Source organism: Temnothorax americanus, unplaced genomic scaffold (assembly GCF_048541705.1).
Source record: "Temnothorax americanus isolate GAGA-0224 unplaced genomic scaffold, ASM4854170v1 Scaffold44, whole genome shotgun sequence".
In the NCBI taxonomy this organism is placed as follows: Eukaryota; Metazoa; Arthropoda; class Insecta; order Hymenoptera; family Formicidae; genus Temnothorax; species Temnothorax americanus.
In genome coordinates this window covers 275,429-294,191 of record NW_027509591.1, presented here as the reverse complement: position 1 = coordinate 294,191, position 18,763 = coordinate 275,429, and the positions used below count along the sequence as shown (strand labels likewise).

General features: G+C 39.8%; 1 protein-coding gene and 1 pseudogene across 23 annotated transcripts in view; both read left to right on the top strand.

Annotated features, from left to right (window-relative positions):
- Nucleotides 1-18,763, top strand: part of LOC143903155 (uncharacterized) — a 368,826-nt gene that overhangs the window by 251,190 nt on the left and 98,873 nt on the right. For 22 of the 23 annotated variants that reach the window (XR_013258624.1, XM_077416615.1, XM_077416616.1 and 19 more), the window contains one exon: nucleotides 8,544-9,185. Coding sequence is in view for 22 of the 23 variants with exons in the window: in XM_077416615.1 (XP_077272741.1) it covers nucleotides 8,544-9,185 (642 nt within the window). In the remaining variant the exon portion in view is untranslated. The remainder of the gene's footprint in view (nucleotides 1-8,543; nucleotides 9,186-18,763) is intronic. The other variant, XM_077416614.1, reaches the window with a different exon arrangement.
- On the top strand, nucleotides 9,192-16,800 carry LOC143903160 (uncharacterized; annotated as a pseudogene).

The window sequence follows — 18,763 nt, the reverse complement described above, 5'->3', positions numbered from 1 at the left end:
GTGTTGATATGTATATTTTTCTAGTTTGCCATCACGCACGGTGAAAGTCTCCTTGTCCTTGTCAATAGGAAGAGTCACGGATGAATCACGTGAACGAAAAGCGGGTACATTGTCGTCGCAATTAGAATCTTGGTGCGCAGATATGTTGTCGTCAATATTCTTATTACTATCTTCCACAGCAGCTTTTTTATTAAAAGATCGCTTGCGTGGGTGTCAACATTAATCACTAGGTTACTATAATATCTCGAAAAATCTCGAAAAAATCTGAGCAGTAGTATCTTTATTTCCGAAAAATTATAACCCAAGTGATACACGTCACAAAATTATGTTACCTTATCAAAAAGAATAGTCGCGCTCAAGTGATCTATTACAATTACAAAAAAGAAATGATATCTCTTTAAATTAGAGCGCCAATTACAGAGAGAACATGTATATTGCCTCAAAAAATAATTGTTGCACTACTTTGAAAAATCTTTACATTGTGTCAATTAGAAAAGAATGTATAATAACAATTTTATAAGATTAAAAAATTTTATTTAAATTTAACAAGAGAATACAAGATATTTAAATACAAAGTTTACATGTGTATTTTTTAATGGTCACAAAAAATTACAGAGGTAACAGTACAAAATACAAATATTTTATTAAAATATTTAATCCAACGAGGGAATACAATTTGTATTTAAATATAAAGTTTATATATGTATTTTTCAATAAAATAAAAGATTTAATCACAAAGAATTACAAAGGTAACAGTACAAAATAAAAATATTTTATTAAAATACATAAATTTTTCTTGTAAAAAAACTTGGCGCTGTTAGACCTCGAAATTTTAAATAAATAAGGACAACAATAAATAAAAATAATTTAGAGAAGAATGCGATGGGAGTAATATTAAATGATTATCAGCGTGGATGTGGGAGTGAAAGATATGGGTGTGCGTGACGACGCAGACGGCGAATAATGCGGCTTATAATTAAGTATAGAATAAATTTATTTATTTATTTAAAATTATAAATAAAACGCGGAACGCACTATGTGGACTTCATCATCGGCAACCTGGGACACTTAAACATCGAATTCAAGGTATTAATACACGTAGACACCAAAAACTACGGGGCTCACTATCTAGACATCGTCATCGGCAACCTGGAACACTTAGACATCGCATTCAACGTATTATTACACCTGGACACCGAAAACTACGAAGCGCACTATGTGAACCTCGTCATCGGCAACCTGGGACACCTAGATATCGAATTCAACGTACAATTACACCTGGACACCGAAAACTATGAAGCGCACTATCTGGATTCCGTCATCGGCAACCTGGGACACGTGGACATCGAATTCAAAGTATTAATACACGTAGACACCGAAAACTACGGAGCGCACTATGTGGACCTTGTCATCGGCAACTTGGGACACGTAGACATCGAATTCAACGTATTATTACACCTGGACACCGAAAACTATGAAACGCACTATGTGGACTTCGTCATCGGCATCCTGGGACACTAGACATCGAATTCAACGTACGATTACACATGGACACCGAAAACTATGAAACGCACTATCTGGATCCCGTCATCGGCAACCTGGGACACGTGGACATCGAATTCAAGGTATTAATACACGTAGACACCGAAAACTACGGAGCGCACTATGAGGACCTCGTCATCGGCAACCTGGGACACGTAGACATCGAATTCAACGTGTTATTACACCTGGACACCGAAAACTATGAAGCGCACTATCTGGACCTCGTCATCGGCAACCTGGGATACCTAGACATCTAATTCAAGCTTGATTCATAAAAATCGACTTAAAAATTCCCTAGCGGCATTTTCTGCCAAGCGTAGAGAATCTTCTTTTCCGTTGACTCAATATGTATTATATCAAGCTTGATTCATAAGAATCGACTTAAAAATTCCCTAGCGGGACTTTCTGCCAAGCGTAGAGAACCTTCTTTTCCGTTGACTCAAAATATATATTATTACCTAATTTACCTAAATAGAAATCTTCTTCCTAGGTCATGTTCCAAAACTCACTCTGGGTAACTAAAATCTATAGTTTAAGTCACGTACACTATAGCATTTTAGTTAACTAGAGTGAGTTTTGGAACATGACCCTGACCGATAAGTCTATCGACCTAATTTCGAAATACGCGTGCGATATCGAAACTGGCGATACCTGCGCCGCCAGTGTCGAAATAGTGAAAGTGACGTATCTGATTATGACGTCATCATAACATCGGCGTTAGGAGGAGGAGGAGGAGGAAATATCTTAATAAAAAATTTTCACATTTGGACTTTGCGTCGCAATATCTCCGCTCGTAGGGCACGTAGCGGAATATTATTTGAGAAACCCCCCCCCTAATTAGACCCCAAGCTATCGATCAAGCCTACTTAGAACTTGATCCGTTCACTCGTTATCGAGATCTCAACATCTCGGGTACTCGCAACCCGTCGCGTCGCGTAAAAGAGTCACGGTCGGTCTTGCTCCGCGTGTACTTGGCGCGAGACACTACCGTGTCTCTTGATCTATCTCCATATCGTCACCAAGATTATCACTCTGAGAGGAGGAAATGTTGCGTCTCTTATTGAGTTCATCTTCCCTCTGCTTTTTAGCTAATGAGTTCCTTCGGTTACTAGATAACCGTCCCTCGGAGTTCGTCGCGAGGTCTTCATCCATTATCCGTTTAATAGTCAAATCGAACTCTTGTTCCAAGACTCCGATCTTCCTCTTATGCTACCTTCTCAGCGCCTCATCGTCGGAGGTTCGCGGGTCGTCGAGCTTCGAAAGAGTATCTGCAGGATCAGCCATGCAAACCAATTAAGCAAGCAGAAATCTAAAGCTCCCGTTCCAAGGGGGGAGCGCAAAAAGCAATTAGTTAGATGCAACCGAGATGAAAAACCACGGTCTCAAACACACAGAGCCTATCAATAACATGCACCACAGCAGGGAAGGGAGGGATCAAAACTCTACACAAGGCGAGGATAGCCCGGGAGGTAGCGACACAAAAGTGTCAGCGATTTGATTAGTCTTGGAACAAAGTAATTTCTCTTGTTTTAATAGTGTTGTTGATGAAATGCAGAGTCTGGCTGCGCTGTCTCGCTGGAATGGGCGTTGCGGCGCCTTTGATCTTGTCGAAAAAACACTTATGTTGGAAGAAATTGATTAGTGCTGAGCTTTTATATATTTATTGTTTTTTGTATAAAAAAATGTTTTAGAAGAGTCTGGCATGCAACTGACACTGAAAAATGAGTCTGGCATCCTCCCAAAGTCGTTGTAAAAAGTCGATTTGTAGAATCATTTGATTAGAGCTGTAACTTGTCAAGATGGTAGTTTAAATATATAAATTTATAAAAAAATAAGTCTGGTTACTTGTACTGGCTGGAAAATTGGTCTGGCACCTTCTTTAAAGTCGTCTGCACGAGCGCGCCGTGCGCCGGTAGCTCGTTGCCCGCCATATCTCTAAATATTATTAACGCATTACTCATTGAAAAAAATTTTACTTGTTCAAAAGGAAAAACGTAAACGATTTCATGCTTATTAGTAGTGGAATGATGTGTAATTAATTATGTAATAATCAGAAATAAAGTAATTTAAAAATAAAACTTTATTTTAAAGTAGTCAACATTATGCAAGTATAAAAAAACAATTAATTTTATTTATTAAAATTATTAATTTATTCATGGATAATCTGTAATTAAACTTTCAATTTCTGATGAACTTTCATTGTCATTGGTGAGCTCGGTGTTGTCGGTATCGTCATCGGATTCTTCTTCGATATCCTTTGATTGAGTACATTCATGATCTGAAAATGATTCAGTTGAATTTATTATAATATTAAAATTACACGATTTTAATAAGCTGCGATAAAAACAAACTTTTACGAACTAAACTAATTAACTCGTTTTATTTGCAAAAAAATAATTATTATCTTAAAATCATATTTCTAAAGTCATGATTAAAGATTTATTAACAGTATTTAAACCAAAATTGTTTATCAATTAAAGTAATTTAAATCGACCTGACTGGCAATATATATAACGTCTTTCCGATATGAACATTGAAAAACTGTGAGCCAACTTGGTTTGTCGGATTCACACAGCACTTTTTTCAGATCGATATCGAGACATTATTAATTTTGACCATAATTTTGGTCCGTTGATGTAATTTCTAAATTAAATAGTTTTTAATTTTATTGCGAAAAATATTACCCCAGCCAGGGTTTGAACCTGGAACCTCCCGTATACCGTGCGGGTGTCGTGCCAATTCGACCACTGGGGCTGTGGTAATATTTATCGCAATAACAACTGTAAGATGGAGCACCGATTACTAGGTCGACGGTGTATAATAAACAGAATAATAAATTTCTTTCGCCAGTATATAGAATAACAATTAATAATTATATATTTCTGTTAATAATAATTAATAATTCTGTTTATTATACACCGTCGACCTAGTAATCGGTGCTCCATCTTACAGTTGTTATTGCGATAAATATTACCACAGCCCCAGTGGTCGAATTGGCACGACACCCGCACGGTATACGGGAGGTTCCAGGTTCAAACCCTGGCTGGGGTAATATTTTTCGCAATAAAATTAAAAACTATTTAATTTAGAAATTACATCAACGGACCAAAATTATGGTCAAAATTAATAATGTCTCGATATCGATCTGAAAAAAGTGCTGTGTGAATCCGACAAACCAAGTTGGCTCACAGTTTTTCAATGTTCATATCGGAAAGACATTATATATATTGCCAGTCAGGTCGATTTAAATTACTTTAATTGATAAACAATTTTGGTTTAAATACTGTTAATAAATCTTTAATCATGACTTTAGAAATATGATTTTAAGATAATAATTATTTTTTTGCAAATAAAACGAGTTAATTAGTTTAGTTCGTAAAAGTTTGTTTTTATCGCAGCTTATTAAAATCGTGTAATTTTAATATTATAATAAATTCAACTGAATCATTTTCAGATCATGAATGTACTCAATCAAAGGAAATCGAAGAAGAATCCGATGACGATACCGACAACACCGAGCTCACCAATGACAATGAAAGTTCATCAGAAATTGAAAGTTTAATTACAGATTATCCATGAATAAATTAATAATTTTAATAAATAAAATTAATTGTTTTTTTATACTTGCATAATGTTGACTACTTTAAAATATAGTTTTATTTTTAAATTACTTTATTTCTGATTATTACATAATTAATTACACATCATTCCACTACTAATAAGCATGAAATCGTTTACGTTTTTCCTTTTGAACAAGTAAAATTTTTTTCAATGAGTAATGCGTTAATAATATTTAGAGATATGGCGGGCAACGAGCTACCGGCGCACGGCGCGCTCGTGCAGACGACTTTAAAGGGGGTGCCAGACCAATTTTCCAGCCAGTACAAGTAGCCAGACTTATTTTTTTATAATTTTATATATTTAAACTACCATCTTGACAAGTTACAGCTCTAATCAAATGATTCTACAAATCGACTTTTTACAACGACTTTGGGAGGATGCCAGACTCATTTTCCAGTGTCAGTTGCATGCCAGACTCTTCTAAAACATTTTTTTATACAAAAAACAATAAATATATAAAAGCTCAGCACTAATCAAATTCTTCCAACATAAGTGTTTTTTCGACAAGATCAAAGGCGCCGCAACGCCCATTCCAGCGAGACAGCGCAGCCAGACTCTGCATTTCATCAACAACACTATTAAAACAAGAGAAATTACTTTGTTCCAAGACTAATCAAATCGCTGACACTTTTGTGTCGCTACCTCCCGGGCTAGGACAGGAAACACGTCCGACTTGTATGGCGGCTAGAACCGAACTTCTAAAGCAGCTTGTCGGATTGACAGGTTAGGTTATGTATTTTCACAGCTCTGACAGCTTTAAGCATAATATCGAGTGGAGTTGTACCTCTAGCTGTTTTTCTTTCGCGATTTCGAGCCATAGAGAAAACAACAATAATCTGTCTAAAAACACTATTTTATCGCGTAATCGCTTATTGTATACGGATAAGGGCTAAAACACGTTGGTTCGGCGATCATTTCACACGCATGCGTAACCACACGTAACCTACAGCGCAGCCTGCGCAGCCACGTCAGCAGACGAAATACGTGACAACTAATCCCATCTTATTTGAGACACCTTACCCCGAACGGTCATTTTAAACAAAGAATATTATATTGTATTAATAAACTATGTTGCAATAACGGTTAACTAAATACAGGAAAAATTACCTAAAACTATAATGTTTCTTATAACTAAAAAGAAATTACGACTAGTAATTCCAAAAACCAACGGAATAATAAAAATGGAGGTAAGAAAAATTTACTCACAATCTCCAATTTTTAAAAAGTGCTCGTAAATATCACATGCGATGTTTTAAAAACGAGCTATTTCGTACATCCGACTAACACGGTAGGAGCAACCTATACTATAAAGAATAATATTCCACTCAATCTATTAAGTGAGATATAAGCTTTGTGACAACTTACCCGTGTGACTTCTAGCCCCGGTCTCTCCTACAGCTCTTTAAAGTTGCCAGCTTTGGTTGCACTCTGCGCTCGGGATGCCAGTTGTTCGGTATAGAGCCTCTTGTCTCTTCGTATTTTTTTTTCACGTTCCTGTTTGCTGTTGTGTTTTCTGCGGCGGCAGCTGTCTTTTGGGCTCTCGTGCGACTGCTGTTCACTACATCTTTTTTTTCTCTCCGTGTTTTGATGGAGGTCCAGGTGTCTTTTGAGATCCCTTTTTTCCTACCCGAGTCCCTGTGGCTAAGAGTCGTTTTGCAGGTATCCAAGAAGGTTCGTTTTCGACACTCCCAGTCACCATCAATCCCGCGGTGTTCCGTGTCTGCAAGAGCTTCGAATTTGTTCCGCAGTTACAGTTCGAACTCGCCCTTGACTTGGGGTGACTGAAGTCTGGCGATGTTGAACCTTGTTTCTCTCGTTTTTGCCTGATTTTTTATGGCCATGATCTTTAGGCGTATTGTTGCCCTCATAGATGAGATGATGGTCTGTTTCCTCATCGGCTCCGCGTTTGTTTCGTACATCGAGCAGCGAGCTCCTCCATTTGCGACTAATGGCGAAGTGATCAATTTGGTTTTCTGTTTGTTGATCTGACGACACCCAGAAGACCTTGTAGCATGTCTTATGTGGAAACAGCGAGCCGCCGACGACCAGGTTGAAGGTCCCGCATACCTCGATCAGCCGTTGTCGTTGATGATTCCGACCGCGTGTCTTTCCATCACATTTTCTCGGCCCCCGTTATTTCGGCCGATTTTTGCATTTAGATCTCCCATGAGCATTATAATGTCTCTCCTCTTGATGCGCGCCAGAGTTGCAATGAGTTGGTTGTAAAACTTGTCTGTCTCTTCTACAGTGGCTACATCGGTGGGCGAGTAGCATTGCACAATGGTGACAGGGCGGAAACGGGTTCTGAAACGTGCGGTAATAATTCGGTCGCTTACGGGGGTCCACTCCATTAAGCTATTCTTGGCTCACCGCGTCATGAGAAGTCCCACTCCATTGACGTGAGGCTGGCCGTCTTTCTTGCCCGAGTAGATGAAGCTCATTCTGCTCCCCGATCTCGTTTCTCCGAATCCCGTCCACCTTGTCTCACTCAGACCCAGAATCTCCAGCTTACAATATCTTTCCATCTCAGACGTCACCTCACGTAGTCTGCTCGTTTCCCTCATAGCCTTTACATTTTGTCTAGTTTCAGTAATAAAATTTTTTGTTTAGGTGTGCGGGTTATTAGCCCACAGCACTCTAGCCCGGGGGAGGGGCTGCCTCCTGACCGCTCCCAGGCTGCGAAATTTTTCTGCCGGAGTTGTCTTCCTTGGCTGATTTTTGTCCGCTCTGGGTATTTTATTTCCCTGGTACTTTCTATTTCTAGCGAGCGTTCCCCTATCCGCCACCTGGGGAGGCGCCCGATAAGGGATCAGCACACGGGATAATATGCCATAATACATTAAAAAATAGCTTTTCTTGCAAATTTCTTTACATTGAGACGTGATAGAGCAATTTAACAAACAGGATCGTATTTAGCTAAAAAGCTATAAAAAACTATTACTTTCGTTTTTGTGCCTTTTTTTGTTGACAGCAGTGTAATCACCCAATCATGTTTTCGTCCCACAATCTTTTATAACAAGTCTTCATAACTAATATAAGCCTCTATAGTTCTATTTATAATCATAATTTATTTGTATTGCCAATATATATAGTTTAAGATATTTTAAATATATTTTAATTTATTTTTTAATATCATTTGCTTTATACTAAAGAAAAATTAAACAAGATGTGGAGGATATTTTTTTTCCTTTAAATGTATGTTGTGTAGACCTATATCTTTAAAAATTTATGGTATTTATTGATTGAACAAAAATAAAATAAAAATTTATAAACTAATGTTATCATCAAATGTGATGTTTCTTAATACTAACCGACATCTGATACCAAATGTATCAAAGACCGTAATAATCTGTTTTTACTGTTTACTGTTTTTACTGTAGTTAATCTGGAGGAAACGTTGGAACTATCGCTGTCGCTACAGGACTATCACCTGCAAGAGGTGACTCTGTACGCGAAGCAAACTAGGAGTTTGGGTTCGACGCTAAGTACGCAAAACATAATAGCATTGCAGAGGCAGGAGGAGCGGCGACAACAGCAAACCAAGCAGAGCGTGTTCGGTTTCATGTTTAAGAAATCCAAGGAAAATTCTCTGAGCATGGATAGTCTCGGAGCACGCAGTGTGTCGCCAGCCAGGAGTGACGAAACTGCAAGAAGCGTTAGTCCTCTTCAGCCGCCGGCTCGGCCGCAAAGGAAAAGGAGACCAGCCCCGAAACCACCTGCCAACGCTGCACAAACCGTTCAAAATACATCCGGAGACAGCGGCAAGGACAAAATGACGATCAATCACAGCCGTAACAGCAGCGACAGTTCTGGTTACCATGAGGCGTCCGTGCTTAGTGATAATCCGGATTCGGCTGCGAGACTACCGGAAACTCTGCCAAGGAGAAGTAAGGCACCAAGTCTGTTTGATGCGTCCAGGAAATTGGCGCAAACTTCACAATCTAGCAAGAGTCTGGGCAATCTGACAGCGACCCATGAAACGCTTAGTCGAGGGATTAACAGCACTTTCCTTAGCTCCACTGGTAAGATTTAATTTGATTACGCGCAATTTATACATATAAGTATACGCAATTTGATGATAACACGTTCTCAGCATTGTCTATTGAATAGGTCTACAATAGCGATGGAATTAAATATCTTACAGGCAGATTCTTTGAGTCTGTTAGCATAAAGTTTCGAACTTTCTATAATTACTTTGAAAAATAAAAACAGCTAATAAAATAATTTAGTCCTTTTTCCTCTTTTACTATTCTTGTTCGCGCAATACTTTCTGTAATCATTACACTTTTATTTTTCTCCACTTCTAACCCCAAATCTTTTCTAATACCTATTAGTAAACCTCCCTTCGCCCTACCCTTTTTCCTTTCCCTTACAGCGTTAATGTTTTTCCAGCTGTCCGTTTCCGGCAGTCTATCCTTAATTTTATCCCAACCCTTATCCTCTAACCATGTTTCACATAACCCAATATAATCAAAACCTACTATGTAATTCCAAAAATCTTTGTCCTGTCTCTCGATACCCGCTACATTCCAAAAAATTATCTTTTGCCTATTTTCATTCTTCAGCTGCTTTACTTTTCCGACCTCCATTCGTGTTGTTTGCTTATTGTCATCTTGAATACCATAACTTGCTGGTTTTCTTTTCCTAACTTGGCAGCCATCTAAAAATTTTCCTTTTTTATTAGTTTATTTTTTTCCTCGCTCCATACATACTTCGTACCTTGTACCTCTAGCTTCCTATAACCTATTTTCACCCATTTTCCGTCTGTTTTCTCTTTCCATGCTTGTTCTTTTATCCGTCTTTGCACTTCTCTGTCCTCAAAAGTCAGGTCGTGATCAATGAAAATTTTCTTACTTCCCAGCTTATCCTTCGATTCCCAGCAGTCCATTTCAACAGTTACTATCTCTCTTCCTTCTTTGCCTGTCGACCGCATCTTCTTTACTCCCGCTTTTGCACCAAACTTTCTCTCAAGAAACGTCTCCGCTGTGTCCATTAAGCTTTTGTTTTCCTCTTTATGTAATCCTCTGATCACTAGATTATTTTTTTTTCCTTCCTTTTCTTCATATTTCTTTCTCTCTTCCTAACCATCTCCGCCACCTTTCCCACAAACTCCTCCATTTTGCCGCTGGTCGTCTCTTCCGTTATGTTTTCACTCTTTCGTTCGATCTTCGATAGTCTCCCTTCTATTTTGTCCATCCTTTCCTCTATCCTTTCTTCTTTTTTCTCTATCTCTCTTCTAAGACGCTCATCCTCTCTCTCTCATCTCTCTCATCTCGTTACTCAGGTCCCTCATCTTGTCTCTAATTTCTCTCAGGATTGCTAACAACGCACCATATCCTCTTCATTCTTTGTTACTGACAAATCTTCTTCCTCTTCTCTCTTCTTACCTGCAGCACCGACTCCTTCTTTTGATTTGTCTATTCCCGGTGACGTCCTCACAGTCTTGTTATGTCCTGGAAAAATAGAAGATATGCGCCCGGGGCATCGAGTGTAAACAAAAGGCGCGAGCTAGAGAGTGGGGAGCGCTCGCCCGGCGACAGTAGTAGCGCAGAGACCACGAAAGTTATCGGTCTCCTCGAAAGCCTAATAAAGACTATATTTTCTCTCTGTACTGACCCGAGCTGCATTAGTCGTATATCCTACCCCGAGATCCTGATATCACCGAGAACGTTTACAACATCTGGCGACCATGACAGGACGTAATTTCGGTAGATTCGGGAATATATAATTTTGTTGTCTTGACGATTGTGCGAGTGAGTGCAGCCACGATGGATGCCGTTAAGAAGCAGAGGAAAGTTCTCCGTACGGCCTTTACAAAAGCACTTACCGCTTTTACAACAAAATTGGAAAGCGACTGTTCGAGAGAAAAGAAGATAGTGGCATTCCAGTTCCTGGAAACGAAGATGACGGAATTAGATACAGTACATTCCGCAATATAGCTAATGGCTTTTCCAATCAGAGATGGATGAGGCTGACCTCGACAGAGAATTGGAATCGGACGACGCATATAAGACACAGTATTTAACGGCGAAGATGAAGATAGCAAAAGTGACGACATCGATGCCGGAAAACGCGTCGAGAACGGTTTCAACGAGCGCTACGAAGACATCAAAGTTTCCAAAATTGGAATTACCGAAATTCATCGGTAATATAAAGGACTAGCTTCCGTTTTGGAGTCAATTTAAGAAAATAAATGACGATAATTTGATCAGCAATGAAGACAAGATGCAATATCTGCTGCAAGCAATGGCGGCGGATTCGCGCGCGAACGAGCTCGTGAAAAGTTTCTCGCCTACAGGAGAAAACTACAAGAAGGCGATCATGAGCTTGAAGAATCGTTTCGGACGAGACGATATTATTATGGAATTCTATGTGCGCGAACTGCTCAGTCTCGTGTTGCAAAATGCCGTAAGGGGAAACAAGAAATCGTCTCTCGCGAGCATTTATGATAAAGTCGAATGCTATATTCGTGCGTTGGAGACGTTGGGCGTGACGACGGATAAATGTGCCGCCATGCTCTATCCTCTCGTCGAGTCGTCTCTCCCAGAAGAAGTCCTTCAAGCGTGGCAACGCAGCGGACAACGGAAAACGATAGAAGGCAACGGGCAGCGTGAAACTACCGATCGACTCAAAAAGCTTCTTAAATTCCTGCAAATAGAGGTGAAAAACGAGGAGCGCATCGACATGGCGTTAACAGGTTTTGGGTTATCGACGGAACAAGGGAAGACGAAACCGAAAAGTAAAACAGAGTCGTCGAAAGAAGCGGCCAGCGCGAGCGTTCTTTTTACGGCGAAGGATCAAAAGAAGTCGGAGTGTATTTTTTGTAAGTCGAGTCACGATAGTCAGAGCTGTGAATCCGCGCGTAAATTAACGTTAGACGAACGAAAAGAAATTGTTAAAAGAGAAAGCTGTTGTTTTAATTGCCTAAAACGCGGACACGTTTCACAGAGATGGTAAAGTTAAATTAAAATGCGATTAGTGTTCGAAACGACACGTTTTATTAATGTGCCCGGGTATTTTTCGCAAAGGGAGCGTTCCTGAAAATAAGCCGGACATAAAGGACGAGAAAGCGGTCGACGAACACAACCTAGTTTCGTTTTGTGAGACGCATGATGTTTGTTTACAAACGCTTCGAGTGAAAGTATATTCGCAGACGCGAGAAAAAATTGTAAGAGCGATTATTGACACTGTTTCGCAACGTTCGTATATTCGTACTGATATCGCGCGAGAATTAGGCTATGTTCTTCTCGGTGAACTAAAAGTTTCACATTCGCTCTTCGGCGGAATTAAATCAGAAAGCGAGATTCACAATATATTTAAGATACGCGTTAAGAGTCTGGATAATTCGTACGCGTGTAATTTCTCGGCTATGAATCAGAATGTTATTTGCGGTCCTATTTCGAGCATTAGATGTGATTCCTGGGCCGATGAACTGAAAATTAATAATATTATTTTGTCGGATGTTGGAAAAAACAGTTCTATATATAGATGTGCTTATTGGAGCAGATGTAGCCGGTAAATTGCTCACGGGAAAAAAGTATAATTTGAAGAATGGATTAACGGCACTAGAAACACATCTAGGCTAGACCGTATTAGGCAAATTACCGAAAGAAATAAGATCTGACACAGCGGTTACAATCGTGATCGATGTTCGTGCAGGAGGCTAGTTTTTGCAATTTGTGGCGTCTAGATGCTATCGGTATTACAGATCCGATCGAGAAAGCGGACAAAGCGGTAAAAGACAAACAAACGCGAGAGTTTTTGATAAAGACAGCTACGCTGAATGCTGACGGTCGGTACGAAGTCAGATTACCGTGGACGAAAGATCATGTGCCTGTTTCCAGCAATTATGATATCGCGCGCAATAGACTAGAAAAATGTCTCGGCAAGCTTGCGGAAAATAATTTATTAGAAGCGTACGATAATGTTTTCAAGGAATGGCTATCGGAAGGTGTTATTGAAAAAATGCCCAACGATGAAATCGACGTTTTAGGCCATTATTTACCACATCGTCCGGTAGTAAAGATAAATAGCACGACAAAAATAAGACCCGTGTTTGACGCTTCGGCGTGTAAAAAGGGGTACTCGTTTTTGAATCAGTGCCTCGAAAAGGGCCCCAATTTAATTGAATAAGTACCATCGTCTTTGAATAGATTTCGAGAAAGAGAAATCGGAGTAGTGTCTGACATAAAGAAGGCATTCTTGCAAATAGTCGTAAACAAAATGGATCGAGATTATCTTCGTTTTTTCTGGATCATAAACGGGGAAATGGTAATTTTACGTCATTGTCGGGTAGTATTTGGTCTAGCATGCAGTCCCTTTTTATTGGCAGCAATTATAGAACTGCATTTGTCGACATTCCTAAAAAACAGAGACAAATATATTAAATCCGCGGAAAAATTAAAAGAATCGTTCTATGTTGATACTTGCGTCACGAGCGTAGATTCGGAGGAGGAATACAAACATTTGTGTCAGAAGCCACAATGATTATGAGGGCAGGCGGTTTCGAGCTTCGCGGCTGGAAAAGCGCACGCAATTCAATGGAAAATGAAACAACCCTTGTCCTAGGAATTCTATGGAATAAAAGAAAAGACACTATATCGATTAATCCGGCAGTATTAGCATGGATTAAACGCGACATGCAGTGGGGGACATTTGTCTGGAATAGAATAAAAGAGATACGCGAATTTAGTAAACAGAATGAATGGAAATATGTACCCGGAAATTTAAATCCCGCGGATCTTCCTTCGCGCGGCTGTAGTCCCGCGCAACTAGTACAATCCGAGTGGTGGTTAGGTCCTCCGTGGCTTTATAAATCAGAAGCAGAATAGCCCAAGGTAAAGGGTGATTTTATTGAAGAAGAAATAGAGAGCGAAATTAAAAAATTGGCTTTAGTACACACTATTATCGCGAAAACTACATTTAAAGTCGGTGATTACTTTTCGTCTTATTATAAACTAATACGGTTCTTGGCATGGACAAATAGATTTTTCACAAATTGCAAAAAAGAAATCGATGAAAGAAAAGGATTAAAAGACGAGGATTATGTAACGCGTGAATTATCTAAAACACCGTATTTAGCTGAAAAGGAGCGAAAGGGGAATTATGCTTAACTTTTACGGAAATAAAGGCGGCAGAAACTAGATTACTTAAATATCTGCAAGATCAGATGTTTTCAACCGCAACTAAAGAAAAATTATCTTTTTTCAAGATGATGAAAAACGAAGACGGCTTATTTGTCTTAAAAACTAAAATTTCGAATCGAATTGATGAGTTTAACTTCTTATGTCCCGTTCTGTTAGATAGCAATCATGATATAATTTATATGTTAGTAAGAGAAACTCACGAATCCATAGGCCATGCGGGAACGCAAATAATTATGAACCACATACGCGAATGATTTTGGATTATCTCTCTTCGAAAAATAATAAAGTCGGTCATATTTAATTGCGTAATCTGCAAGAGACAAAAAACGAGGCGTATGGAAAGCAAAGCCCCTCCTTTACCTCCCAATCGCGTTTGTGACGCAACGAAATTATCGGCGTAGACTTCGCCGGACCTTTAATTTTGCGAGGTGGGGGGAAGGGATGGATTTGTATTTTTACTTGTGCTGTGTACCGAGCGGTACATCTCAAGTTAGCATCGACGCTATCCACTCAGGGTTTTTTAGAATGCCTACGCAGATTTATAGCAAGTCGCGGACGCCCACGGGTTATATATAGCGATAATGGAACTAATTTTACAGGCGCCGCCAATGCACTGAGCAAATTAGACTGGGATAAGATCGCTAAACATAGTTCAACCTTTCAAATCGAATGGTATTTTAATCCGCCAGCAGCATCATGGTGGGGTGGTTGGTGGGAAAAACTCATAGGAATTTTGAAAACATTATTACGAAAAATATTAGGAAAAGCAAGTCTGTCATACGAGAGTCTGAACACAATTTTGTGTGATACGGAGGCAATAATCAATGCGCGTCCTCTAACGTATATTTCAGAAGATCCCAATGATCTTAGACCATTGTCACCGTCAATATTTCTGCAAGAAAGTCGGGAATACGGCGTCCTAGACTGCGATATGCTGTATCGGGTAATATTAGAAAAGAAACTTAAACATAGGCAAAAGATTCTCGAAGACCTTCGGAAAAGATTTCGCATCGAATATTTAGGTCAATTATTACTGAAAACGGGAAAAAGAAAGAGACTCGAAAGGTAAATATCGGCGACGTCGTTCTAATCGGTGACGATACACATAAGCGTATAGATTGGCCGCTTGCACACACGCGTAGTGGATGTAATTCCGGGCCGCGACGGTCAAAAAAGAGTATTTGTTTTAAAAACCAAAAATGGCTTATTTAAGAGACCGGTACAAAGGATTTATCCGCTAGAAGAGTCAGAAGACTTTACCAAAGACTTATGTAAGCGAACGAGTTCTAAGAAAATTAGCAATAAGATAAACAGTTGTGCGAATTGTCTGTGAACAAAAAGACTGCGATCCAAAGATTGTAACCACGCGAAGTGGACGAGTTATTAGAGAACCGGATCGTTTTAAGTATTAGTTTAAGGATTAGTTGTAAGAAAAAATGTATCAGATATTTCTTGTTTTGCGTGTAATTTGATATTTTCTTTATTAGTTTTGAGATAGTGTTTAAGATTTATCAAAAAATGTAACTCTATGTTAAGTATTTTGCAATATTTTGTGTACGCCTTTCCAATAAGGGGGGAGGATGTCCTGGAAAAATAGAAGATATGCGCCCGGGGCATCGAGTGTAAACAAAAGGCGCGAGCTAGAGAGTGGGGAGCGCTCGCTCGGCGACAGTAGTAGCGCAGAGACCACGAAAACTATCGGTCTCCTCGAAAGCCTAATAAAGACTATATTCTCTCTCTGTACTGACCCGAGCTGCATTAGTCGTGTATCCTACCCCGAGATCCTGATATCACCGAGAACGTCCACAACATGTTACCTCTCTTGAAAATTTTCTCCTCAAGTTGTTCTTTTTCCTCTCTTTTCCTCTTAGCTTTCGCTAACTCACATGCCATACTATTTTCACTTCTCACATACTCCAGTATGCTGGTCGAGCTCAATCTTTCTCTCATTCTTAACTCCTCCTTTGGAAGTGTTTCTTATCCTCTTTTTTCTTCTTTTGGTGTAGCAAAAATTTCTTTACCCGTTTTCTCACTACTTAAATATCCAAATTTGTAGCCAAATTCACATCTTTATTCCTTTTTACTACCTTCTCACTCTCGCTTGCCTCTCCCTCCATCCTGTACGTCACTCGTTCACGCTCTCCTTCTAGTCAATTTCCTTAACCGCTAGCTGCCTATATGCCTAGACTGTTCCGTCTAATGTCGCTACCTACTTTATGCATGACGCAAATCTCGCTCCCTTTTGGAACGCACAACGTTATTCTCCCGCCTTCTCTCACCTAACCTCTCACTCTCTCTAAAACATTTAGCGCTCTTTTCCTTCACTATTTAATATTTCCCTACTACATCTATTATCCTATCCTAAACTTAAGTTATTTTTCCTACCTTTCTATCGGTTTAGCACCTACCTTACCTCCTATTTTCCTCTAAACTCTCGCCTAATTTATCCGCAACTCTCACACGCATGCACAACACACACGCTCCACTAACCAAGTCCTTATATATATATATATATATATATATATATATATATATATATATATATATACACAACATCTTATTTTTTACAAATATACTTATGTACTTATATGTGTATTTATATTTGTATGATATAAAAAATTGCAATAATAATATTAAATATAATAATGGTTATAATATAGAACAATGTCCGGCTATATTTATGAAATTAATTAAATACATATTTAATAAATATGTATTTAATTAATAGATACGTATTTATTTAATTTTAAAAATAGGAGACAGTTTAATATTATAAATATTATAACTATTATTATATTTAATGTTATTATTGCGATTTTCTATGTTATACAGATATAAATACACATATATGAATACTTGTAAAAAATAAAAGTTGGTATATATTGTCACGGCTTTTTGCACTTCCGCACAGCGCCGGGACGTGTGCTGGATCAAAAGAGGACGAGGAGAGAAAGGTGACAGGCCTCTCCGACGATTCCCTCGCACCTCCGACACTTCCGCGAAACGAATTTGCTGTTGGGCGCCAGACGCGTGTAAATTCGCGTCCACGAAATCGTGAAGGAAAACCAAGACGAGACACGAGACGAAACGTGCGGAGGTGCGAGAAATCGGCTAGCTCGACCTAAGGGCGGGGGCGGGGGTGATGAAGGGCGGCGCGATATTCGGCGGGGTGACACGCCATAAATAAGGCTACGAGCTCAAGCAATTAACAAATCAAAATAACATTTATTCTTTAGTAATTCGCGCGTGAAACAATAAAAGCCGATTCGGCTTCGATCAATCAAATAAATCATATAATCAATCACGCGAGCGTCAGAAATAAAACAAAAAAGAAATAATGATAGCGCGGACGCCAGAATGAACAAAGTACTACGTTATTGTATAGTAAACGCGCAGAAGGCGCTGCGATTAGATCAGAGAAATACGGTAAGACGAAACTTACAATTAATATGGAACATCGACAGTAAACACGAAATAATCAAGGAAATAGAAAATAAGATCTCGCAGGAAAGATCGCGAGAGGACGATACCTCACGCTCGGAGCGCGTGAACGCAACGCCGGGAGTCGCACGAGAATTCTGTCGCCAATTATCTTAAGCCTAACGCAAGTCATTCGGGAAAATACACTACTCTGTTTTCGGTGATTTGCGTACCGCGCAGAAGAATACACCGAGATACTCGAATAAGCGCGGAAATCTGGAACGAACGCCAGAAAAACTAAGCGGAATTACCGCGAGTAATAATCACACGCAATCACGACGGCACGGAGTCTATCGCGAGAACGGAGTAAATCACGCGAATAACGCTCTCCCGCTAGCACGACTACTTCTCACACGCAATCACCAAAAAACGCATCCGGACATAACTATCCTAACACGCACGATTTTCTAAGGCAATTAGCCTCTCACAAACGGCCGATTAACGCGATTGATGTGCCGACGCGTACGACATTCCACAAGAGCAATGTTTGGTAATTTGATACGCCGGAACACGGGAGGCGCGAGACGCAACCACGAGCGCGGACATTACACGAAACGGACTCGCATTATCAGGTTTCGCCACGAATCTATCGCGATCTCCAAAGGCTCGCAATTGCGTTTTTATCTCAATTCCGCGGCCACGATACCATCCCGAAGTCCTTATTCGCTCTCGCTGTCGATCGCCATTTGATACGCGGTCTCAAGGGACCGTACGCGTCGCGATGTTACAACGTTTTCCCCGGACGAGAGCGTGCACCGGAGGGCGGCGTTGTGGCTTTACATCTTAATATTAAGTACTGCGGGCAACCTTACCGATGTGATGCCTCCTCGTAGGGCTCCTCGCCGTCACCTCGTACGGAGGATCGTCGCAGCGTAACAGATTCTCCCGACTCGAAGTGGCTATCGCGTATCTTAAGAAGAACGTTCGGACTCGCCGACGGACGACCAGAGAGTGTCTCGCTAGATTTGCTCGAT